Here is a 27,954-nt window from a genome sequence, read left to right as displayed (position 1 = left end):
GTAGTACTTGCAGGTAAATATGGGGATTGAGGGAAAAGGAATTTTTAGGAAAATCCTACATCCTACCTAGAGAACCTCTTAAGCTCCCTCTGCTGGCTACCATTTAAATAAAGTAGAAAAAAAGGTAAACCTCTTTTCTTCTGGGAGGTAATGGGAGATGCACTCTGAAGCTGACAATGCTGTTGTTGAAATTGAAAGGAAAGTTCTCTTAAGTAAGGACTAAGTCTAACTGCTGCCTACATTCCCTAATAAGGCTTTAGGACTTCCAAACAGATGGGGGGGGGGGGGGGAGGGGGAGGCCACAGTCGACTTAAAATAAGGGAAGTCATTATCAAGTTTGAATATGTTAAGCATTAAATCGATATACAAAAATGCAAAAGCATTTAGTATAAAACAAATCAACTATAAACAATTATCATTTAACACTAGAAAATTAATAATTTAAATACAGTTCACAAACTTCACTAGAACAAAAAGCTTATACCAAACTATTTAATCTATTAGTTTCAATATTAAGGTTTATTTTTTTCCTCCAGAGTGAGGTTAAGTAACAATTTAAATAATTTTCAGGATGTATAAATGAACATCCATTCAGAAAGAACATTACTGCTTCAAAGTGGCTATCTAAGAAATATTTTGCATGTAATAAATATATTTTATGTTTAGGTTAACAGGCACCATCTTGAGAGCAAAAAAGTATTTTTTTTAATTAATAAATAAATTACATTCAAGAAAACAAGGAGTTTATATCTGAAGTATGATATATCCTTAAATGTTTTTCTTCATATAGCACCCAAACTTCCAAACTGGAAAGTAGCTTCTAAAATATAACTCATACCTTAAGTTATAAAAATAAAGGCCAAGAAAAAAATCAATTTAAGACAAAATTTACAGTTTATATTATTAATTCCCCATTCAATAAAATATCAATTGCCAATTTACTAAATGAACTGCAAATATGCAATGTTAGTGCTGAAAATCTGAAATATATATTTTTAAAAGTCACTCTTTTTCAAAGTATTTAAAATATTGCATCTCTGGTGTCAAACCTGCAAACTATCATTTTATTTCTCTAGTTTTCTTACTTCCACTCCCAACCCTACCCCTTAATCCTGTAAAAGTCATCCAGCTTTTTTTCTTTTTTTCAGCAGGGGGGGTGGGGGGTGGGGGGGGGTTAAGTTAATACACTATATCCCAAACACAAAACACTGACAATACTCCTTGGTAAACAAGGAAATCCCAGAACAGTCCAAGCCTGCAGCTTTGGTCCCAAAGTGTGCCACAGGCTAAATGATAAAGAAAAAAAAAACAATCAATGGCCCTTATTGATGCAGTCAGAATGCTCCTGGGAGTTCATAACTGTTTGAGAATTTGCTGATGTAATCCTGAAGAAAGTTTCAACACATTTTGCAGACAAATATCAGAGAATAAGTCTTTGATTAATAATTTTTCTATTTATTTCTGCCAAGGCGACTGAAAACACGAAAGCCTTTTCATCAGAGAGGTTAGCATAGATGTCAATTTCCTTTTCCTGTTTCTCTGTTAAAAGAAAAAGGGAAAGATTTTAATATAAAGGCAGTAGATGCAGTATTTTTTTTAATTTAAAGTTTTCAAGTATTCCTTTAAATGACAATAAATATAATACATAATACTACAACATACACTAAATGTTATAAAGTATTATGCTACTGAACTGAAATTTTAAAATTACACAAAGGAGTTACTAAAATGCCAAGAACTCAATTCTAAGACTAAATGGAGACTGTATATATTTCTATACACACAGTCTAATATCAATATCATTTCTGTAAGAATCTCAAATATTTCTTTCTCCTCACTAGCATGAGCTGTTTCAATCAAAATGAATTTCCTCACCCTAAATATGGTCCCTTCTGAACATCAATGGTGCCTTTATGAATATATTAAGTTCTTCACCTTAGCCCTGCTATGGAAAATATGAATAACCAACATTTATTTCTACTTTTCCCCACCTGATTACAAATGTAATCCAAGTCCATGGTAGAAACTTTGAAAAATACAGAAAAAGAAAAAAGAAAAATCACCTATTATCTCATGAGCCAGCTAAAATCACGATTAACATCTTTTGTGTATATTCTCCCAAATGATTTTTTCAGGCTCTACTATGATTCCACTTTTGTCTCGTTTTTTGTTTTGTATTGACTTTTTAATCAAAGTTAAACATTAATATAATTTAGAGTCAAATTATTTTTACAAAACGTGTTACAAAAAAAACAGAAGTCCTCCTCCCCTCACGCACATTTCCTACTCTTCAAATAAAACTACTTTTCCAGGTATTCCTTTTGGTTTTTACCTAAGTAACATATTTATCTGATGCAACAGCTTGGATTTTTGGTTTTAGGCATGATTAATTGACTTTCCACCATGAAATATTAGGATTTATTGTTTTCTGTCTCTTGCCCCCACCATACTCTTCTTATCACATCTTCCCATTATAGTTATATTACCATTTTGATGAGATCAATATTGTGTATACATTATTCACTGTGTAAATGATTTCACTTTTCCTGTACACTGTTTTCACTGAAGGGATTCTCTTTTTTCATTTGCTTAGTTTTCATTACTAATTGAACCCAAACTCTCTCCTAGTTGGATAAATCTTTCAGAATGTTTACACTTATCAATCTTATCTTCTTGAAGAAATTCTATGCTCCAATGTGAAATGGTTGCTTTCTAGGCCTATTGCACAATTATCATCTGGAGATCTCTCGTCAACATCATGCTGGAGATTCTCCTCATCTCTCTCTTGAGTTGGACCCCGTGTCGTAGGTCCAGGATACTTTCTTGGTTTACTTCTTCATTGATGCCACATATCTTGCAGTAGCCTCCTGAGAAAGGGAGTATGGGTAGCAAATTTTTTGAGACCCTGAATATCAGAAAGTGTCTTTAGTCTTTCTTCACACTAGTTAATAGCATGATTGAGCTAAGACTTGAATATTTCCTCTTAGTATTTTAAAGGCAAAATACTGTCTTCCAACTACTGGTGTCACTGTTAAGAAAACCCTATACCACTTTTTACAGTTATTTTTTAAGTTATTGCTAAATTTACTACAGTTAAATATACAGATCATAAGTGTACAACTGGATGACCCATACCACAATCAAGATACAGAAAATCCCTCATGCTCCTCTCCAGTCAATCCCTCCCCACCGCACCAGCAACCATTGTTCTACCACCATAGATTTATTTTGCCTGTTCTTGAACTTCATATAAGTGGCATGGTATAGTACGTACTGTTTTGTGTCTAGCTTCTTTCATTCAACATGTTTTTGAAATTCACTGATGTTGCTCATACATGAGTAGTTTGTTCCTTGCTGGGTAGTATTCCACTGTACCACTTTGATTATTTTCTCTGAACACCTGAAGGACCTTCCCTTTAACCAGAGAGATATGATTTATGATGATATGCTTTGGCATAATATCTAGTTTTAACCATCCATTGGTCTGGGAATTTGGTGAGGCATTTCAATATGGAAACTCAATGTCCTTCCTGTTTGGGAAAACTACTTGAATTATTTCACTGATGACTTCCCATCTACTTCATCTTCTATGTTCTTCTTCTGCAACATCAGTTATTTACAGATGTTGACCTCGAACTGGTCCTCTAAATTTCTTATGTTTCTTATTCATTTTTTCATCTCTTTTCCTATTGCTATACATTCTGGTACATTTCTTCAATTTTGTCTATAAGCCTTCTGTTAAAGTTTTACATTTCTGCAAATCATATAGACATATACATACATATATATATATTTTGAGATTCTCATTTTAAAGTTCATTTTCCAAGTACTTTTTTGACATCTGCAATTCCTTTTAAACATCATCTTGTTCTTCTTTCATGACTACCATATCTTCTCTTACAAAGAATATTAATGGTAGTCTTAATTTTTTTCTTCTCCCTGCAAAAACTTATCATATCCAAGTTATTTTTTTATTCCTTTGTGAAAGCCTGACTGGAGAACTCAGTATTTACCATCTCCAATTTTCACCTAATCTTCCTCATCTTAATTTGGTACTCCTGCCCTCAATGATGCCTGGTGTTTCCTAGACCAGAGACTCTGTTTTCCCTTTCAAAGGATAAACTTGCAGGGAAGGGAGGTCAGGGTAAAGAGCCCTAGCAGGCTATTAAAACACAGAGTTCAAATAATCTTGTTTTTAGCCTCACCTTCACCTCTACACTTCCAGACATAACTGAGGTAAAAATTCCTGACCTTAGGCAGACGTGAAACAAAAATCAGTTTCTTTCTCAGCTTTCCTCAAAGGAGTTTACGATTTGGGTTTCTTGGGTCTGCTAAAGAAGTTAGCACTTTCCAGAATTTTGCTGCTTCTCCCACTCCTTGTCCTTGTGGGACTTGGCCCTTAAAAAAAAAAATCCCTTTCATCCCTGTCATTTTACTAGGATTTGGGGAGGGTGCAGAGCTAGATGTGTTTATTCAATCCACCATCTTTAACGTGAAGTCTACATTAACTCTCTATGTTCATTAATAAGGTATTCAGAATTGCCCAATATATTTCAATCAGTCAAAATGTCACTCCTACTTTACTAATATCCAGAATAATCATACCCCCCACATATAAAATAAAGACTTATTTTAAACCACCCAAAACTGTTAAGTTTAATGGTTGGCTTTTATGATAATGTTGTTATCTAGATGTCTAAAAAGATTTCCTTTTCATTCCTTCTTCTTCCTATTTTTTTCAAAACATAGAAAACAGTAAAGCCAATTAAAAATGTGCTTTTAGACACACTGTCAGGTTTTCCTTATTAGAATAAAGGTAAAGCTTGCTTCAAATTCTTCAAGTGCCCTATGAGCTGGGAATCAATAAATACTGAATTTAAGTAGCTACTTAACACTAAGAAGCATATCAAAGAAGTCTATTCTAAAATATATAGACATTTCAAAAGTTCATATTTTCTATCAGTATTATATTTAGAAAACATGGTCTGCCTTAAGGGTTTGTAAAATACAGCCTGCAAAATTGGTAAAATACAATTGGCAAAATCTGGCCTCCCACCTGTTTTTACAAAGTCTTACTGGAACACAGCCATGCCCATTCATTTACGTATTCCCTATGGCTGCTTTCCAGACACAATGACAGAGCAGACTAGCTATGACAGAGACCATATAGCCCACGAAGCCTAAAATATTTATTATCTGGCTCTTTACAGAAAAAGTTTGCTGACTGCCCTTGCCTCTGGCCTACATTAAAAGATTCTATTTTATTATACAAAAATTCCTTTGAGGTCCTCCCTGTTTGTATTAAAAGTAAATCTTACTCTAGAAATAGCTTTCTTAAAACTTTCCTATAATAAACTAAAAATACCTGAAAACAATTTATGCCCAAATAAATGCTTTTTTCAAGTTAACATGAAATAAAAGATCCAAACCTGCATATATAGAGTCCTACCACAACTACAGAGCCTTCGTTCCCCCTAATAAAATACTGTCATTATCTATTCTCTCATCTCCTCTGACCAGAAGCATTCCTTTTCCATTCTTTGGGTTATATTCCCTTTACTTCAATGGTAAAGAATGTTCTGTTTTCTGGGCCAAGCAGTATTTCCCTCTTTTCTTTTTTCTCCGTTTACTTTTTTTTTAATTTATTTATTTTATTTTTTGGCTGCATTGGGTCTTCGTTGCTGTGCTCGCGCTTTCTCTAATTGCGGCGAGTGGGTGCTACTCTTCGTTGCAGTGCGCGGGCTTCTCATTGCGGTGGCTTCTCTTGTTGTAGAGCACGGGCTCTAGGTGCACAGGCTTCAGTAGTTGTGGCACGCGGGGCTCAGTAGATGCAGCTCGCGGGCTCTAGAGCGCAGGCTCAGTAGTTGTGGCGCACGGGCTTTGTTGTTCCGTGGCATGTGGGATCTTCCCGGACCAGGGCTCGAACCCGTGTCCCCTGCACCAGCAGGCAGATTCTTAACCACTGTGCCACCAGGGAAGCCCCTCTGTTGACTTTTCTTTACCTAGTTTTCATTCTGTAACAGTCTTTAGCATATACTTTCTGATCATCCCATTGTTAAAGAAGCACCCTCAAGTTGAGAAAACAACTCAAACTCTCTGGAAGATCAGCATAATAGAAAGAAAGAGAAAAAGCAGTAAAATTACCCAAAGAAATTAAGGAGTATAGAAGCACAGTCTTCACAGAATACAGTCAAAGACATTATAAACCTTAGTCCTTTAGCCATACAATATTAAAAAATCTTTAACTTTGATAAAAGCTATACCAGTGAAGTTATTTTCCCTAACAGTAGTACTTTTATTCAAATAGAAACACACAAAGCAGAGAGAAATGGTGAACAGGTAAAAAATTCTCAATGTCTAAAATACATTTATATTTGAATACCTAAGACTGAATACCTGAAAAAGCAAAGCATAACTCACAAATAACATAAGAAGTTATAAACACATTTCACTGAAGAAATTATTTTAATAGAGGTTTTTGTGGTGTCTAACAACATTGTTATATATTTTTAATTGAAGTATAGTTGATTTACTTGAGAGAGATTTTTAAAGAACTGTAAAAAGGAACTATCTCTTTTTTTCTTTAATTACTGGCTTGAAAGTCCCACTTTTTAAAAGATATTCATGGGCATATAGGGTGCATTATACTATTCTTTTTACTTTTGTGTAATCTTTTAAATTTTCCACAATAAAAGGTTTTTTAAAAGATGTATAAATCAAAGAAAACGAGAAGTTTTAGTTGATGGTTACAAACAAGTTATTGGTAGACACACTACTTATCAGAAGAAAAGAGAAAATCTATAAGGAGAATATGAATATGTTTTAGACCAAGAAGAATTCACCTTACTATCCAAAAGCTGCCTCAGAATAGGGAACAGAATAGGAGTAATTTAAAAATTCATACTGAAGAACACTTGATAGTAAAATTTTAAAACTCACAGTATAATAGTTTGAAATAAGTCTTAACAGAATTCAGATTTATCTTTAAAAAAGTATAACTATTTTAACAGACTTATCCAGGATGTCATACACAAATTATCTCTGAACTTTACTATCATCAGTTTATAGCAAGGTGAATTTTACCTAATTTAAGCCTTTAATTTTCCAATAAGAATTAAATTTATATGACTTTTTTAAAACAAGCATCTACCTGCAGGGAAATGTTTTTACAAACGAAAATATGAGTTGGAATTTTAAGTCTAGGCGTTCAATGCCTACCAAACACTTTCTTCACTACTATCTAATTTAGATGTTAGAAAACTTTAATACCTGAAAAAAAAACAACAACTGCTTGGATTTACTCATACCTCTTTCTTCCTCATGTTTTTTGGCAGATGCACTTTTAGGTCTTCCTCTTCCTCGTCTGATATGATCTGAATGGCTGTTACTTCGAGACCTCTTTCTGTTTTCTAAATCCTTATTTACTGTAGAATTTATCTTCTCTCGCCTAACTCTCTCTGTTCGCCTCCTCTTGGCCTCATGCTTGTTTTCTGTATGGATGAATAAAAGTGATATATTTTAGGGCTTAGCAAGAACTGTTTGCCCATGTTCTCATTGCTTTCTTCTCTTTTTTTCTAAATAGCATTAGAGTTTGCTGCCTGGCATATTTTATAAAACTACAACCATAACATCTATATGTCCCTCACACCTATGCAGGAAAAAAAGAAATTTCAAAAGAATTCAGATCCATACTAACACATGAGGTAGTAGGAATCTTATAACGGAAGACAAGTTTCTTTATTTGATACTTTTAATTTCAGCCCCTACAAGTTCACACAATTCCACAGCAACCTTTTTCCTTCTCTCTGTATCCAAGTTAAAAATGGTGAAGTATTACAAAAGGAAAATAAATATTCCATTCCTTTTTTCCCCCTACCCAAATTACAGATTGAAATATGTCAAATACACAGAAGCAAAACTGACCTTAGCCATAATATTTATATTAAAGTTCCCAGTAAAAACCAAACAGAAAGTATCTAGGGAAAACATTAAAACACTAGGGAAGTAAGCAGTTATCACTTTATCCACAGATGAGGTCATTTCTGACATTCTAAGAGCATGTTTATCCCAAATAAATAGCAATAGGGGAACTTTACTCAACATGGTGATTTAATTAATGCAAGGAGCCACCCCTCTCACTCCAAACAGATCAAAAGGTTGGATAAGACAAACAACAATTTTTTTTAAATTGATTTAATACGTACCTGAATTCAAAAGAAAGAAAGAAAATTCCCCAAATGCCTAAAACCATGGTGGTAAAAGGGCAAAACATATAAGAAAATTCATATCCCAAGAACTAAAGAGAACAATTTAAAAGGCTATATAGGGCTTCCCTGGTGGCACAGTGGTTAAGAAGCCGCCTGCCAATGCAGGGGACATGGGTTTGAGCCCTGGTCTGGGAAGATCCCACATGCCGTGGAGCAACTGGGCCCGTGAGCCACAACTACTGAGCCTGCACTCTAGAGCCCACAAGCCACAACTACTGAGCCCACCTACCACAACTGTTGAAGCCCACGCACCTAGAGCCCGTGCTCCACAAGAGACGCCACCGCAATGAGAAGCCTGCACACTGCAACTAAGAGTAGCCCCCACTGGCCACAACTAGAGAAAGACCGCGCACAGCAGCAAAGACCCAATGCAGCCAAAAATAAATAAATAGAGTAAATAAATTAAAAATAAAATGAAATAAAAGGCTATATAAATTAAGTACGCTTAATAGGCTACTATAAAATAAAATAAATTTAAGTAAAATATTAAAAGTTATTTCCAAATACCATATCCTTGGAGAATTAGTTAATTCCAGGTCTCAGATTAACATATACCAGATAATGCAAGAATATTTAGTTATTCCAGACTGTAAGAAAGTTATCTAAGATCATCAGCATCTTGTTAAAGCACTCAAGGGCTAACTTGAAGAGGTTCCTGCTGACCATTATAATTTGAGCATCAATAAAAATAATAACTATAATAGACTGAAACACCTAAAGAACCAACTCACTATTTTGAAAAGTGAAATAAAGGAAAAGAATAAAGCATTTACCCTGCTTTTTCTATTCAAACTGTACCACTCACTGGTAACAAAAGGGTAGATGAAGAGCAATTTCTCATTTTAGAATCACTGTGGCTAAAAAACTGAAGAAGGAATAAGAGTATCACCATTTTCAACTTGAAATGAACTAAATGTAAATATCAACAGCTGCTAACATCACAAAAACGGAGATAAGTAGAATTTGTGCCTCCTTATAGAATACCTACCTAAGTAGTCTTGCCAAAAAAAAAAAAAAAAAAAATCAAATCTCATCAAGCCCTTGGATCCAAATTACAATTTATAAGAAAAAGAAAAATCATTCAAAGAATGTGTTAACATACACCACGGAGACACAAACAGTAAATCCAAATGGACAAGTGATAGTTTAACATATAATTTGCAAGGAATAAAAGAGAAAATAATAGATAAAGAGAGAGCCAAAAAAGATATCAGTCATATGCAATGTGTGGACCTTATTTAGAATCTGTTTTTAAAAACCATTTATGAGAAACCTGAAAATTTCAACACCAGTTGGATATTTGATATTACGGAATTATTGTTAATTTTTTATTGTGCTTAAGTTTTTAAAGGTCTATCTATTATTTTAATTTTTTTAATTTTTAATTTTATTTCTTTTTGGTTGCACCGCATGGCATATGGGATCCTAGTTCCCTGACCAGGGATCAAACCCATGCCCCCTGCATTGGAGGCATGGAGTCTTAACCACTGGACTGCCAGGGAAGTCCCAAGGTCTGTCTTTTAGAAACATGTAATGAAATATTTATAATTGAAATTATATGAAATTTTCTTTAAAATAATATACAAGAGAAGGCGTGGATGTGGATGGGACAGGGTATGCTTAGAATTTCTCAAAAAGAAAAAAGTTGAAAGAAATAGTAACAGGTAAAGCTTTTTAAAGTATGCCTCTTAGAGTTTAACACTGAATTTAAGTTTGTTCCTTCAGCTACCCACCCATCTCTGCAAACTTCTTCATAGCCAACTTCTCAAAAAAGAAGTATCTGTACTTTCTGCCTTCAGTTTCTCACCTCCCATTCACCCATCAATTCATTCCAGTATAGCTCCCAACTCAATGAAAATGATCATCAAGAAGGACAAAAACCTCTGTCAGCAAATCTAATAGACACCTCTCTTTAATCATCTTAATACCATCTCTCAAAAATTCAACAGAGGACTACTCTTTTCCTTGAAATTAATTTTTTACTTGATTTTCAGGTTCTGCAAATTTCCCATCTCACCAGCCATTCCTCTTTATCGCCTCTGCTGTCTTCTCCTCCCTGCAGGTTCTTTTCCATCTCTAATATTAAAGTCTTAGGACTCTGTCCTGAGCCCAGATAAACCATGGACCCAAAACATTAAAAACTATTGTTATAATGGTTCCAAAATTTATACTTTCAGCTCTGACTTCTTCCCAAAGCTCTAGACTGCCTACCTGACAGCTTCACTTGTATGACTCACAAGCATTTCAGATGTGCCAAAAAATAACTCTTGATTTTCCTTCCTCCAACCTTCATTATACTAGTAAATAGCACCAACCAGTTGCAAAAGCCAAATAACTTGTAGTCATTTGTGACTCAGCTTGTTTCTTCTATCATCACAGAAGTCCATAGGTACTCCGTGCAAAATACATCCACAATTTCTTCATTTCTCCCACTTCTATGGGCAACATCCAAACCGAACACATTCCCTAAATAGCTGCCAAAATTATCTTTAAAAAAAAAAAAAAGACTGTATAAATAAGCTTCCTTTCTAAAACCTTTCATTAGCTTTTCACTTTATTTAAAAGAAAGTCAAATTTCCCGACCAAAGACTGTAAGTCCCCCTATAAGACCTGACATTTGCCTCTCACCCATCTAATCTCATACCACTAGCCATTTTGTTCAGTACTCTCCAGACATGCCTTCCTTTTAATAAAACAAGTTCCTTCCTCCCCTTGAGTCTCTACATTTGCTAATGCTTCTGCCTAGAGCTTTCTTCCCAAGGCTCTTCATGAGACAGGCTTTATTTATTTCCTTCAGATGTCAATTTATAGGTCGCCCCTCTGAGTCTCCCAGCCCAAGTTACTTTCTATAATCTTCTTCTACTACTACTATTATAGTCCTTCTATAATTTTCTTCTACTACTACTTCTACTTCTACTTCTACTACTACTACTACTACTACTACTACTACTACTACTACTACTACTACTACTACTACTACATTTATTTATATGTTCAATATGTCTCCCCCTTCGAAATATAAGTTCTATGAAAGTTGGGATGCTTTTGCCTGTCTCATTCACAGAACCTAGAACATTACCTACACATGTTAAGTGGTGCTGAATAAATAAAATCAGACTGAACACATGATTTATTTCATTATCGTCTCAAAAATCCTACTGAAATGAGAACAAACATGGGTAAAAAGGTAAAGGGAAAAAGGAAAATAAATCTGCAGTGCTTGAAACAGAAAAGGGTGCTATTAACGATCTGAAATTACAGAATTTCAGCAAACTGGCAAGCTGACAGATTCTAAGTAACCAGAATAGAAGAAACTAAAATTCAAAATAAGAATAAGAGATATCTCCTATAGAAGGGATCGCTGTTCTTCCCAAAGATACTCCCAGGACAGGACAAAAAGTACAGTAAGGAACAGCAGGCCACAGGGTGATCATCAGAATAACTAGAACTACTGCAGAACAGTTGGGCCTATGTATACAAAGTAACACATAAAGATGTAAAGCTCTTGGGAACCAAGCGATGTTCAAGGGGACTTTGAACCTCCACAACATAGAAAGAAGAAACAAACAAACAAAAAAGGCAGTTCCTCATAAAAATGAAATACTATAAAGGATTTCACATTCTGTCCCAGAATGAAGCCTTCCTTATTTTGGCAATCATGGATTTCAACAGCATCCCCCAGCTCACCTAATTTACATCTAAAAGCCTGCCAATAAGCTGCTTCCAACTGTACACTAAAGAAATGTCAAAATAGACTTTCAAAACAGTGTAGGATATTCATGCAAGTTATCGACACTGATAAACCAAGACCTTCATTTATAAATATCAACAGGCAATTAAGGATTACCAGCTATTTGAAGAAAATAAAAAGTGTGAGAGAGAGAAGGAGCAAGATAAAACATGAGGAACAGGGAGTTCCCTAGTGGCCTAGTGGTTAGGATTCTGGGCTTTCACTGCCTTGGCCCGGGGTTAAATCCCTGGTCAAGGCCAAAAACAAAACAAAAACAAAAACATGAGGAACAAAGGTAGTTCAGGAAATCAAAAAAAATCTTCAAACATTTCAAAGCATACCTTCAGAGAATATTATATCATTAAGATTTTTTTGCAGAAATAGAAAACTCCATCCTAAAATCATATGGAATCTCAATGGACCCCAAACAGACAAAACAATCTTGGAAAAGAACAGAGAATCACACTTCTTGATTTCAAAACTTTTCTAACAAAACTACAGTAATCAAAAAAATGTAGTACTGCCTTACCAGAGACATACAGACCAATAGAATAAAATAGCCCAGAAATAAATCCTCGAATATATGGTCAAATGATTTTCAATAACAGTAGCCATGAAAAAACAGTACTTTCAACAAGTGGTAATTGGGAAAACTGGATATCCACAGGCAAAAAAATGAAACTGGACCCTTATCTTATACCATATACAACAGCGGTCCCCAACCTTTTTGGTACTAGGGACTGGTTTCCTGGAAGCCAATATTCCCCCCCCCCGGGGGGGGGGGGAAGGGGCAGGGCAGGGGGGACGGTTCAGGAGGTAATGCGAGCAATGTAGAGCGGCAGAAGAAGCTTTGCTCGCTCGCCCACCACTCACCTCCTACTTTGCAGTCCGGTTCCTAACAGGCCGCGGCCCGGGGACTGGGGACCCCGATATACAAGAATTAACTCAAAATGGATTGAAGATCTAAATATAACAACTAAAACTATAAAATGCTTAGGGAAAAACTTCAAGACAGTGGATTTGTCAATGATTTCTTGGATATGACACCAAAAGTACCGGCAACGAAAGAAAAAATAGACAACTTGGATTTCATCAAAATTAAAAACTTCTGTATGTCAAAGGACACTATCAACAGAGTAGAAAGGCAACTCATGGAATGGAAGAAAATATTTGCAAAAATATATCAGATAAGGGATTAACATCCAGAATAAAAAGAACTTCCACAATTCAACAACAACAAAAAATGGACAAAGAACTTGAACAGACATTTCTCCAAAGATAGACAAATGGCCAATAAACACATGAAAAGATGTTCGACATCACTACTCATTAGGGAAATGCAAATTAAAATCACAACAAGACACCACTTCATACCCATTAGTATGGCTATTATGAAAAGCACATAAAATAACAAGTGTTGATGAGGATGTAGAGAAATTGGAATCGTTGTGCATTGCTGGTGGTAATGAAAAATAGTGCAAACAATATGGTGACTCCTCAGGAAATTAAACAGAATTACTATCTGACTCAGCATTTCCCCTTCTGGGTATATATTCAAAAGAAATGAAAGCAGGGAATTGAACAGATATTTGTACACCCATGTTCACAGCAGCATTTTTCACAATAGCCAAAAGGTGAAAGCAACTCAAGTGTCCATCAATGCATGAACAAAATGTAGTAAGTACATACAATCGAGTATTATTCAGGAAGGAAATTCTGACACGTCACAGCGTGGATGAAGGCATTATACTAAGTGAAACCAGACACAAAAAGACAAATATTGCATGACTACACTTATACAAGGTAACTACAGTAGTCAAATTCAAGTTCACAGGCACAGAAAGAATAGTAGTGGCCTGGGGCGTGATGGGGGCGGGGAGTAGGAGGAAAATGGGGAGTTATTGTTTTATGTGTATGGAGTTTCAGTTTGGGAAGATGAAAAGAGTTCTGGAAATAGACAGTGGTGATGATTAAGCACATGATATGAATGTACTTAATGCCACTGAACCGTACAACTTAAAATGATTAAAATACAAAATTTTGGGACTTCCTTGGTGGCGCAGTGGTTAAGAATCCGCCTGCCAATGCAGGCGACGCGGGTTTGAGCCCTGGTCTGTGCTCTGAGACACGCCTAGAGCCTGTGCTCTGCAACAAGAGAAGCCACCGCAATGAGAAGCCGACACGCCGCAATGAAGAGTAGCCCCCGCTCACCGCAACTAGAGAAAGCCCATGCACAGCTACAAAGACCCAACACAGCCAAATAAATAAATAAATAAAATTAATTTAAAAAAAAAAAAGAAAAAGTAGGGGACTTCCCTGGCGGCCCAGTGGTTAAGACTTCACCTTCCAAAGCAGGGGGTGCAGGTTCGATCCCTGGTCAGGGAGCTAAGTTCCCACATGCCTCGTGGCCAAAAAACCAAAATACAAAACAGAAGCAATATTGTAACAAATTCAAGACTTTAAAAATGGTCCACATCAAAATATCTTTAAAAGTAGGATTATCCTTATAGTACAATGGAAAGAAATTTTAGCATGACAGCTGTGCAGCAGACCTAAAATCAGTCTTGATTAGAAGAAATCAGAGGATTCTATGAAAAATGTCTTTTAAAGATGAATATAGATACCATTATATAAACTATATGATTAAGAACTTTAAAAAAAGGCACAGAGATGAAGGTATGTATTTTTTCATCAAAAGGCAAAATAAAAACTATGTTCCATATATGAATATACAGCAATTTTAAGTGATTAGCATGTAAGGAACAATGTTTTCTGAAATAACAAAACCAAATCTTCACTGTCAAGTAATTCAGAGTTGAGGATCACTTACTACTGATTAATGTTCAATCATTTTGGGTTTCTAAAAGGTACTGGTGATAATCATTTCTCCATTTTTCTTCCTTAACTACAAAAGTGAGTATGTCATTTATAGACTTTGCTTATTTATCAGCCTTTCCCTGTTAGAGAATAATTTAAAAATTATGTTTAATATTTTTATCCCTTTTTCCTTCCCCCAATAAAAAATGGAATTTATTTAATTTTGCTATTTATTTGACAAAGCTTAACCCAAAGCATATACTCACTGAGAAATTAACAGTTAAATACTAATAAGCTATTCAAAATTCTTACCATTTTAAATCTTTTTCTTACCTTTAGAGGAAGTCTTTTATAAACTAGTATCTCAGATTTTCAGTTTACTTTTTCCTTACAGTTTTTATAATTAAAATTTTTTAAAGGTATATCCATTGTTATTAAATACAAAATAGCACCCTTGATGCCACTAAACCACCCAGAACACCCATTTGGAAAACCAAATTTAAAGATTTGGAACAAACTGAGTTTGTTCTCACCAAAAACTGCTTCTGTCAGTATTTGGTGACTGACCAAATATCTGAATAGATTACTACTACAGTATTGAAGGTTTAGGCCACAGTACAGATACTTTCAATTTTAGGAAATACAGTATTTCCTTTAATTTCTTTTTTTTTAAATTTCTTCAAATTGACAGATGAAGACTCAACCTCAAGGCTACTTTTTAAACTCTCAGTCAAACATTCAATTTAGAAATGAAATCCTACATGAACAACATGGTCAATTTTAAAAAATTTTTCTCCATTTAATATTGACCCCCTAAAAAGGATAAAAGAAACAATACTACATTCCTAACGCATTTAGAAAGGTATCAAAGAATAATTAATTGCCTTGAGGTTCTATGCACTTGTACAAAACACTGAGCATTAATACAGCTTTATTTGTAACACTCATCTTTTCCTCTCACCGAAATTAATATATTTTTACAATTTAAAATTAATTTCCATAATAGATTTTATTTATCTATATTTTCAGCTAGCAAAGTTCTATATTGTTCTAGCGTCCCACCTCCCTATTTTCATGTATGTTATGAAGATATAAAGATGATTAGTATATTTGCAAAATGTGAGTTTTCAACATTTCAAATCTAGATAAATCTATGACTTAACAGATTATTTTCCTCCTGCATGTCACACAAAGTTACAATAATTAAATAAGAGGTTTCAACCCACTGAAATTCAAATAATCTTTTATAGCTTTGATTTTAAGATAAGTGCAATCTGAGCTTTAAAGATGTTTCTTTTTTGTTTTAAATGTTTAATTATGCAAATAAAAGTCTTCCTTGGGGACTTCCCTGGTGGTGCAGTGGTTAAGAATCCGCCTGCCAATGCAGGGGACACGGGTTCGAGCCCTGGTCCGGGAAGATCCCATGTGCCATGGAGCAACTAAGCCCATGCGCCACAACTACTGAGCCTGCACTCTAGGGCCTGCATGCTGCAACTACTGAGCCTGCATGCCGCAACTACTGAGCCTACATGCCACAACTACTGAAGCCCGCGCGCCTAGAGCCCATGTTCCGCAACGAGAAGCCACCGCAATGAGAAGTCCGCGCACTGCAACGAAGAGTAGCTCCCGCTCACTGCAACTAGACAAAGGTCGTGTGCAGCAACGAAGACCCAATGCAGCCAGAAAAAATTAAAAAAAAGAAATTTAATTGTAAAAATTAGTATTTTTTGAGTACCTATAACATACCAAGCTTTCTTTATGTTAGACATTTTCATATGCACTTCATCTACACTTCAATCCTCTAAGGTTGGTACTATAAATCTACATAAACACAAGTAAACAGCAGCTGCCCCTGGAGGTTAATTAACCTGTTAGAGAGTGACCAAACTGGAATCTGAATCTGAAGCCAGATCTTCCATATAATATATAACAACATATAGTACACGTCTGTACTATACCAAACTGATTTCCAGGCTTTGAGTACTCTTAATCCTTCTAAAAACCCTTTCCTCCTTTGGTTCTACAGCACAGTCTATCCCTGATATTTCTCTGTCCTTTCTATTCTTTGTTTCTTTTGCTGGTTCTTCTTCCTCCTCCCTAGGATTTCTAGGCTTCAATGTTTCATCTTCACTTCAAGGTCTCAAGTCTACTCTTATTAAACAACAGAACCTTAGGAAACTCCAAACGTAAAATAATAATGAACTGCTTCTCACTCATCACACTGACTTATGTAACACCACTGTCTGCTGGCTGTTCTCCTGCGGCTGACATTTCTTCTCAGTTGACATGACCTCCCTACCCACTTCTACCCTTAAAGTTCAGTCCCTGAACCTGCTTCCTCTTCTTACCCTACAGACTCTATAGAACTAGCTCATCCACTTCCATGATATCAACAACCATGATGATTCAAAACCTTTCTCTCCGGCTGAGGCTATTCCCTGAGCTTCAGACTGTATGTCCAACTGGGGAAAAAAAAAAAATCCACATGGATGATATTTCACAACTATATCCAAACATAGTTTCTTCATCTTTCCCTCAAAACTTGTCTTCCCTTTTATCTTCCCTTTCTAACCAGTAATCCATCAGAAATCTGGGAGTCATTCTAAAGTCTTCCCTCTCCTTCAAATGATTTTAAATTCTTAACACTTGTAGCATCTGTCCCTTTTCTCTGTCCTCATTTACATTTCTTCCTTACCTCATTTCTCACCTGAATTGTTGGTATATAGAAGGGTCTCAAAAATATTTGTTGAGTGAAAAACTAATAAACACAATTGTCCCACTAATAGCATGGACCATGTCTTATTCATTTTGGAGCCTCGGAACTGAGTTGACATGCCACCCCAGCAAATCTACTGAATGAATCATTCCAAGGTTCCCATACCCAAATCACACTCTTAGGAAACAAGAACCAGGAATTGATTTTTAACAGTTCTCTGGATGACTCCTATATAACAAATCCAGCAACAGCCTTTAAGAACTAATGAATTAATAGTAAGTCCATTACCATGTTGAAAGGGAGCAAACTCAGAGGCAGAAATGGAATTAAAACTGCTTTCCTCCCATCTCTCCACAGACCTAGGATAAACAGACCTCTCACAGACATAAATATAAGTAATTCTTGAATCACCTCCTACTATAACCATTCTTTGCCTAACTCGGCATCCTCACTCAGTTAACATACTGCAAAAGCTCACTTCCACCTTGTAACCCCACAAACTATTCTCTAGACAGAAGTCAGAATGATCTTTCTAAAAGGCAAATCAGAGCATGCCACCCTCCCCTCACCTCATCGCACATCCCAGGGATAGTTTCTCCTCACACCGTAAGAATAAAAACCAAAATCTTACTCTAGTTTACAAAGCCTTAAGTAAATAATCTGGTCCCTGCTTATCCCTCTGGCCTCATATCGAACATTCTCCTGGTTTTACTGTCTACACTGCAACCATGCTGGCCTTTTTGTTCCTAAAATATACCAAACTTTTAACAACCTTAAAATTTTTGCATTTGCTATTTCATCTGTCAAGAATGGTCTTCTTCCTGATCTTATCATGGCTACTACCCCCCTGTTCCTATTCAGCCTCAGCCTAAAATGTCACCTCTCAGAGAAGCTTCCAACCACTCAATCAAAATTAGCCTTCCAGTCACACACCTCAGCACTCTATTTTAATCTCTTACAAGGCGTTTATTCACAAGTTGATATTCTCCCTGTTTATCTGTTCTCTATTTCCTGCCCACAAGAATGCATTAAGCTCCATGACAGCAGTGAACCTGCCTTGATAGTAAATTCATTCATTACTTTAGGCCCAAGGCTTAGAACAGTGCCTAGCATACAGCAGGTGCTCATATATACACTTGCAATCAATCTACTCTTATTTGGGGATCATGAACATACAAAGTTCTGACTTTATCAAAGAACAAATAACAAAATTTCATTTTTTTAATAAATATATCTGCTGAACAAATCCAATTTGTTTATATTAATGGGAAGGTAAAATTCAAGCAAAAAATTTTTTAGATATTCTATATCAGGGAATTACAAAAAATAACCAATGTATCTAAAAATTATATTCACACCAAAATCAGGTTATGTTTTTTCAGTCACCAGTTTAAAAAAAAAAAAAAACCTACTTTAAAGTTGTTACACATTGTACCAGCACTATGAGAGGAAAAACCAAAATGTCCATCAAGCAGTAAACAGATAAACAAATTGTGGCATATCCACACAAAGAATACTATTAAGCAATAAAAAGGAATTAATCTTATTGATATACACAACAATATGGCCGAATCTTAAATTATGCTCAGTGAAAGAAGTCAGGCAATAAAGATTACATACTGTATGATTCCACTTGTATAATGTAAAGTTCTAAAATAGTGACAGAAAGCAGATCGGTGGTTATCTGGGGGAGTGGGAAACAAGATGGAAAGATTACAAAGGGGAACTAGAAAGCTTATGGGAATGATGGACATGTTCATTATCTTGACTGTGGTGACTGATTGGTGTAAACACATGACAAAACTTATCAAACATACACTTTAAATATGTACAATTTATTGGAAGTCAATTATACCTTTAGTAAACATTTAAAATTTTTTTAAAAACATCAGATTAGGTCACTCCCTTGCTTAAAACCCTTCAATGGCTCTCCATCCTCCAAAAATAAAAAATAGAAAATTTGTTACAAGCTTTATCAGCATTACAAGGGAGTTAACATTTAAATGGAATGAACGGCATACTAATGTCATAAGCTGATTTCCAATAGCTAATAAAAACCAAACACATACTTCAATAGACTTTGTTAACTTCAACAAAAATTGAATAGTAAATTCACAAAAATTAATTTTAAATTTCTACATCAAAAAGCTAAAAATGTGGTAAACTCTTACAATTACCTGTAGAAGATGGTGATTTTTCTGGGTGTTTTGCATTTAAAAGTTTTCTGCTAATAAATATGTAACCACAGGGACATGATTTACATGCAACAGGAACCTGTAGACAAAAAAAAGAAGCAATTTATTATTACAATTTTTCTGTTCTTAAACTTCTCAGTGTTTATGTACTCTCCTAAACTGAATGATAAATTACTTGAAGTAGGAATCAGGGATTTATTTAAACCCCACCTCCTGACAACAAATTATGAGATGGGTGTTGTGTCCTCAAAATCTTCACATTCTACTAACGCACTACAATAACCATGAATGTAGCAAATGCATGATAAACATGTGCTGATGTGAGTGAACAACAGAAAACCACAATAGGGTCAGAGTCAAGGAAAATATATGGGAAAAAAGGTAGCATTTCCTAAAATATTAGTTTGAAAGCAGTTTATATAGAATAAATTGGAAAGGGGGGCATGATTGGGAAATCATTAAAGTAATCCCAGCATAACATTATGAGGGCCCCACTGGAATAGTGAGAATGGAAATGGAGAGAAGGTAGATCTACAAGACATTTCAAAAGGGTAAAGAACTGAAAACAACCCAGGTTCCAACAGGAGCGGGTAAGATGCCGATTACTACCAATAGAAAAAAAAAAAAGTTTACAACAACCAGTTTGAGGGGCAAAAGTGTTGTACAAACAAAAGAGAATGTGGGACAAAGCAGGAGTTAAGACCTAGTATCTTAACAGTCTCAGCTCCAGGAAGGACGTCGGATAAAACACAAGCTCTTCAGGCTTCTGTTTATAAATCTGTAAACTATTTTTACAAGTGTCTCCTTTCTCCATTTCAAGTCTGTCAATATTTTTCTAAAGCCAAATGTTAGGGACTTCCCTGGTGGCACAGTGGTTAAGAATCCGCCTGCCAATGCAGAGGGCATGGGTTTGAGCCCTGGTCTGGGAAGATCCCACATTCCATGGAGCAACTAAGCCCATGTGCCACAACTACTGAGCTTGTGCTCTAGAGCCCACAAGCCACAACTACTGAGCCCATGTGCCACAACTACTGAAGCCCGAGTGCCTAAAGCCCGTGCTCTGCAACAAGAGAAGCCACCGCAATGAGAAGCTCCCGCACCGCAATGAAGAGTAGCCCCTGCTCACCACAGCTAGAGAAAGCCCGCGTGCAGCAACGAAGACCCAACACAGCCAAAAATAAATAATAAATAAATAAATAAATTTATAAAGCCAAATGTTATTGAAAATCATTGAAAAAAGCTTTAGCTTTCCCTCCACAATTGTTTCACTAATATTAATCTTAATGATCCTTGGACTCAGGGCACATTCACTGAAAACCAGAAATTAATCTCAACAAAAAGTACTCACAGAATAGTAATTACAATTCCCTTTGTAAGATAAGTTCCATTTGCCCACTGTTCTGCTTATGTAAAAGTTTAATCACTACTATAAAGCTTTCATCCATTTATGTAGAGAATGCCTCATGTTCTAGAATATAAATATGTGATCTAAATAAGCTAAATCAGAATTCTGGCAGAATTCCTTTTCTTTGCATAAAAATACTGAACAAAGAATTCTAGTTTGTATTTATGAAAAATAACAATGAATCTATAAAAATAATCAAACTCCAGGTATGTCTAACAGCTTGCTTTATCAAGAATGTAATGAGATTCTTCCAAACCACGACAGAAAATGTAATGTTACATTTCTTAATAGTGTAAAATCTGCCTAAAATAGGTATGTTTTGTCATTTTAAAAATTTCACATCTTCAGAGAAACCAAGCTCAAAGGTACTGACTCATTTCCTTTATACTTAAACACATCATTTACGGCATCCACGGCAGTATAAATTGTTTTAAGTTAATGCTACCCAAAAAAACACAGAACGTGATGTTCTTATTCAACATACCCTTTGCTACTCAACAACCATTTTCTTTCAGCTATTGAAACTCAACAAATTGAAATTTAATTGTCTTATACACAAAAAAATTATATCAACCCATGTCCAGAATTAACAGAGTGCTACAGTTAGATGAGAAATGTACATTGGGCTTTGGGATGACTAATTCAATTGACAGGCTGATCTACATCCCTTAATGAAAGTGTCTTATGCTCAAGGAACATTCATGCGCCTGAGCTAAGTCACCCTAAGGTCCTTTTGAAAATGTAAAGTTCCTTCCCCTCACACCAACCCTGAAAAAAACCCAACTAACCACCACCACAATACAGATCATGTAAAAAGAATTATTAAATGAGGTAGACAACTTCAGTTATATTAATCTCTTTAAATTATTGTATAATTTGGATTTTAAACAAACACCTAAACTTCCATGAAATTTCAGTTGTAATGCCAAAGACAACAGTAATGAAAGTTCTAATGCTATACTTTCAGGATTTTAAAATGCAAGGAAAAAAAATTTGAAGTGTTGTTTACTGATGGCTTGTGAATCAATTTATTCCTTGAAAAATAGGTATTGAGATTGTAGGCATGTTTTACAAGTAAGACAGGCTTAAAAAACAACTGCAAAAAACAAAATCCTGACCCTATATTGTTTCACTGACTTTAAAAAGCTCAAAAATAACCACATTACAGAGAATCCATCTATACTCTTTGTTGCTAAGAGCATCAAAGTTACGTACAGCAGACATATTTGCTAAATGTCACATAAAATTTCCTAACATTCTTTCCTAAAAGGGGGAAAAAGCTGATGTAATAAAGAAAAAAAAAAAAGCAAAATCAGAAACATACACCAGAGATCCCAGAAAAATAAGAATCCTGACTACTACTACACTCAAAATGGCTCAGTAACTTGAGTTAGTGGATGTGAAACCCGTTGAAAATGAAAAGTATTGTGGTTTAGATGTTTCAGAACTATATTTTCAAATGGGGGAATGTAAAAGGGGATGTAATAAAGCAACTGAAAATCTAGGTCTTTCTTGTTTGCTGATCTCTGTACCTGTTTTTAAACTTACACACACATATACAGAACTTATGTAAATCTACTCAACTGAGGCAATCTCAAACTTTAAAGATTTTATATTTATGTTTATAAACTATATCTAAATTCTAATTTAATATTCACCAGGCAACTCAGAATAACAGCAGTATTCTAAAGCTTTTTTTAAAAATGGCTTTCTGGATTATAATTTTTTTCTCATTTATAAGAAACCTGTACTTTCAAATAACTAGAAAACTAAAATTAATCTATTATTTTCTTCAACTGAGTTACTTTGAGTAAAAGATAAATCGCTTTTAAGAATCACCAAAAGTTTGAATTAGTCACCACGTATGTTATCTTCTCTTAAGTATTTAGAATAAAGAACACTACAAATCAACATTTTAAATTATGTTGTTGTAGCCTGTTATGGAATGAATTGTGTCCCCACCCCCCAAAAACACCCCAGCAACAAATTCGTATGTTGAAGCCCCAACCCCCCAACGTGATAGTATTATTTGGAGATGAGATAATTAGGTTTAGATGAGGTCATGAGGGTGGAGTCCTCACGATGGCATTAGGGTCCTTGGAAGAGACACCAGAAAGCTCTCTTTTCTGCCAGGATCTTGGGACTTCCAGCCTCCAGAACTGTGACAAAATAAATTACTGTTGTTTGAGCCACCCAATCTATGGTATTTTGTTATGGCAGCTGCAGTGGAGGTTGTGTGTGTAACAACAAAACAGAATGTGATATTTCCAAATAAAATGCTGATCACGTTTTGTTGAATAGTTACAGGGACTCCTACAAGTTTATTATCCTTTCCTCTTTTTTTAACGAGGATATTAAAAACAGGTTATTTTCCCCCAAAAGGTTACTGTATGCCAAATACAACAAGGTCAGGATTTGCAATAACTGATGCCCTACAGAAACTGGAATGCATAATGCATACCATGTAAACCTTATACTTCTGCACAATTAAACGGAACAAACAGAAATTATTTAAATATTGAAATAATCTTCGACAAGGAGACTTAAATAGAAAAGTCCAACTTTTTCAGAATTTAACAAATTTAGTTTAATGGTAAGAATGGAAATTTAGGACTTCTCTGGTGGCGCAGTGGTTAAGAACCCGCCTGCCAATTCAGGGGACACAGGTTCGAGCCCTGGCCCGCGAAGATCCCACATGCCACGGAGCAACTAAGCCCACGCACCACAACTACTGAGCGTGCGCTCTAGAGCTCGCGCGCCACAACTACTGAAGCCCTCGCGCCACAACTACTGAAGCCCTCGCGCCTAGAGCCCGTGCTCCACAACAAGGAAAGCCACCGCAATAAGAAGCCCGTGCACCGCAACGACGAGTAGTCCCCGCTGGTCGCAACTACTCGGAAAGCCCACGAGCAACAACAAAGACCCAACGCAAACAAAAATGTAAAAAAAAAAGAAAGGAAATTTAACTCTGTTTTGGAAAACATGGCTAAATTGTTTTTAGAATGCATACTCAATAAACTCATACAATCAATAAACCGTAATTCTCCTCTGATCAGCATATCTATCATTGCCCATAAAAGATACTGAATAAAACATGTAACATTTTCTGTTAAAAGATTTGATCAACCTTTAAGCTTGCTCCTTAAAGTATGCACTAAAATCAGCTTATTAAAAAAGTCTTCAGCCATTTCAAATTACTCCTGATTTAAAAAAAAAAAAAAAAAAAAGGAAAGAAAGAAAAAGGGAGAAGAGGTAATCATTTTGAAAAAATTGTCTCAGTGGAAAAGAAATAAACACACCCAGATCTGCATGTTGGCGTGAAATAGGGCCCTTACTAATGCTTTTAACTGAGAGAGTCTTAACTCATTAGATTTATAAGGTTTAGAGGAACTTGTATCATTCTAGTAAAAAATGAGGCATCCTTAAACTAAAATGGTAAGATGAGATTTTTTTAAATTACAGCTATGACATCATTAATTCTGTGTAGAAAGCAGTCATTTAAAATTCATAAAACCACATATATATTTTTTAGAAGATCTGGAAGCAGAAAATGCCAAATTTTTAACAGTGGATACCGCGGCGGGTAGGGGGAAGTGAGGAGCGCTCAGAAAGGAAGGGCTTCAATGGGGGCGTTATTCAATAACGTTCCATTTAAAACAATGTACAGAAAGGATTCACGATTATTTACGTCAAAAATATAATAATTATGTTTACGAGAAAAAATCTCCACATTTCGCCAAAACTTAGAACTATTACACTGCGGGCCTTTCTGTCACATTTAAGCATCCGCCCAGGTCGCGGGGGGACAGTTTTGGGGGTCCACCGTACACATCTGAAACGGGAACAAAGCAACCCTGCCTGGCAGAAGGCGGATTTCGGAGCCAGGAGCCCGGACTCGGAGTCGGCACATCGGGCATTCTCTTCGGGGCAGGAGGGGGCTGAGGGACCGAACTCGTCCACTTGGGCTGCTGCCCCACACTCCTGCCGCTGTCACCGGAGCCGGAAAGGCGATTCGGGGAGGGTCCGGACAGGGCGCCCCGTCAGCTCACGATAAACCCACGCCCCCTCTCACGCGGCTGGCCACAGGGCAAGATACTCGCCCGTCTGACCGCCGCCAGGTGGGCACCGGCCGGGCCGCGGCCCCGGGCGCTTCCCCCGCGACCCCTCGGCTCTACCCGGCCGGTTCCGGGCTCCCATCGTGGCCAGAGCTCGAGGGCTGGCCCACACGCTCAGCCGCTGGGACCCCGGCGAGGCGGCCTCTCCACAGCCAACGGCCGCCGGCAACGGACGCCCGCCCGCGCGCACCCGCCCCACCGGCCCGTGTGCCCGGTGCCCGGCCCCCGGCGCCCACCTGTTGGTCGCACTCGGGGCATGATTTGGTGGCCATCTTCACTTTCTTGGCTCGAGTTGCAGACATGCTCCTCTCTGGCGGCGGCGGCGGCGGCGGCGGTGGCGGCGGCGGTGGCGGCCCGGGCTCCGCCCCTCGTACTTCAGCAGCCCAGCCTCCGCCCGTTGATCCCCGCTGGCCAGAGTGAGGCTCTGAAGAGTGCGCGCGCGCGCGTGCGCGAGCTCGCGCGGAGCCTGCGTGCCGAGGGGGCGGGGCGCGGCGTGCGCCGGCTCCGAGGGACCGCGGAACACGCCCCCACCCACACCGCTCCGGTCCTCTAGGGCGTACCGATTCTCACGAGAGGAAACCGACTGGATCGTGCGGCGGGACGATGGACACGCCCCCTCTGGGCCAGACGAACGGCGTGGAGGCGTGGCTTGGCCGGGACTCGGCAGTAACGGGCGTCGGGCTCGACCAACGAATGCACAGATGGGGCGGGTCGTGGTGCTGAGCCCGCCCCCTCCCCCAGAGGAAGGAGAACGTGAGAGTGAAAAAGGCGGTGGGGGGTAAAGCGCTTGGCACAGATCCTACCGTTTGATAAACTTCAGTAAATGTTAGCGAGTCTAATCATTGAGGAATTGTAATAGACATCTGATGAATCTGCTATATGCCAGCCCTGGACTCGGTTCTGCGAGGTATAAAATTCGTTAAGTCAAATATGTATTGAGGGCCAATTCTGCCAGACAAATGTGAATACTAGGAGGTGCCTGCCCTCAAACACGTAGTCTAGAAGTGTAGACGGCCCAACATTCGAATGTTGTTGGAAAGAATAAGTCGGCTGACTAGAGTGTTATATCAAAATTTAAAATTCACCTCGACTTTGATCTTGTAATCCCATACCTAAGAGTTTGGAAAGATATTCTCCATGTGCTCAAATGGATTTGTGCAAAAATGTTGCACTTCGCAGCACTGCTTGTCAAAGCAAAATCAGAAACAGCCCATGTGTCCATCAACAAATTGCTTGAGCAAATTAAGTTATGCATACAACGAAATGTCATTGCAGTTCTTCAAAAGAATGATAGTTCTGTATGTAAAGTGATATAATGATCTCCAAAATAGTATTAACTGGAAAAATATAGTACACCTTGTTTAAGACTGTGCAAAAATAATATGAAAATATATTTATTTATGCTTGCATATACATTAAGAAACTGGAAATAGGAACTGGAGGGCAGGAAGAGGAGGGAGACATATTCCATATCCTATTGTATTATTTGAATTTTCTACTAGGTTAACCTAATATGACCCCCCACCCACGCAAAAGGGAAAAGGATTTGTACACAGCTAATGAGGTGGTCCTAGAAGGCTTTCTAGAAGAGTCATCTCCAAAACTGAATCCCTAAGTAAGTCAGGTGGAGTTGCCCAATCAAAGGTGAGAACTCACCAGGCAGATGAGACAGTGTAAGCAAAGGCAGAGAGGTCAGCAGTTTAGCAGTTGTGAGCACACCAAGTGCAAGGCAAAGAGTTAAAGCTGGAGATGTGGGTCATATCCAGCTATGCAGGCAGGGTCTTTGCTACCATGGTAAGGAGTTTGGACTTCATACTGAGTTCAATGGGGCAGTAAGGGTTTTAAGTTCGGGAGTAACAGGATTATATTTGAAGTTGATAATGACTGGGCCAGAAAAATACCTCAGGTTTTAGACCTGAGGCATGGGGAGAGGATGGACAATAAAGAGAGGAGCGGAATTTTAAAAATATGAAGGCCAGGGCTTCCCTGGTGGCACAGTGGTTGAGAGTCTGCCTGCCAATGCAGGGGACACGGGTTCGAGCCCTGGTCTGGGAAGATCCCACATGCCGCGGAGCAACTAGGCCCGTGAGCCACAACTACTGAGCCTGCGCGTCTGGAGCCTGTGCTCCACAACGAAAGGCCGCGACAGTGAGAGGCCCGCGCACCACGATGAAGAGTGGCCCCCGCTTGCCGCAACTAGAGAAAGCCCTCGCACAGAAGAAACGAAGACCCAACACAGCCAAAAATAAAAAAATAGATTAAAAAAAAAAAATGAAGGCCATAATATCAGCAAAACTTAAGGAGCTATTTTGCTGGGGGAGAGTGGTGGTCATGGACATTTTCAGGATGACTCTGAAGTTTCTAATGCAAAGAAATGGAGGAATAGAAGTAGCAGAGGAAGATAGTACCTCAGTTTTCCCTGGAGGATGGTGTAGGGCATGAATCGGGAACCCAGGCCCTGCAATCCTGGCCCTGAGGAGTTTTCTGAAAATTTCATTTGACTGGGTCCTTTTTATGGAAATCTCCCCAAAAGGGCACTTGGCTGGTGTGGGTGTTAAGGAAGAGGTCTTCATCTCTGTGGGGCTTTTGAAGTGCTTTACATGGCAGGCACTGACAGCTGTCTGATGCAAACTCCATCCAGGTCCCCCCTTCTCTCTAGCCATCTTCTAAGTAGGAGTGGGTCATGTGGTGTTATCTCTGGCCAATAAG

At 37.5% G+C, this 27,954-nt stretch overlaps 1 protein-coding gene across 1 annotated transcript; it reads right to left on the bottom strand.

Annotated features, from left to right (window-relative positions):
- Window positions 1-778: 778 nt before the first annotated feature.
- On the bottom strand, window positions 779-25,685 carry LOC137753228 (UPF0547 protein C16orf87 homolog). The gene is made up of 4 exons (XM_068528302.1): window positions 25,482-25,685; window positions 19,708-19,804; window positions 7,308-7,490; window positions 779-1,539 (listed from the first exon to the last, which is right to left on the bottom strand). The coding sequence occupies exons 1-4, from the start codon at window positions 25,545-25,547 to the stop codon at window positions 1,421-1,423; spliced, it is 465 nt and encodes a 154-aa protein (XP_068384403.1). The 5' UTR covers window positions 25,548-25,685; the 3' UTR covers window positions 779-1,420.
- Window positions 25,686-27,954: the final 2,269 nt, after the last annotated feature.

Source organism: Eschrichtius robustus, chromosome 19 (assembly GCF_028021215.1).
Source record: "Eschrichtius robustus isolate mEscRob2 chromosome 19, mEscRob2.pri, whole genome shotgun sequence".
Taxonomy (NCBI): Eukaryota; Metazoa; Chordata; class Mammalia; order Artiodactyla; family Eschrichtiidae; genus Eschrichtius; species Eschrichtius robustus.
Note: the sequence above shows the minus strand (reverse complement) of the source record. Positions and strands in the feature narration are given on the sequence as shown.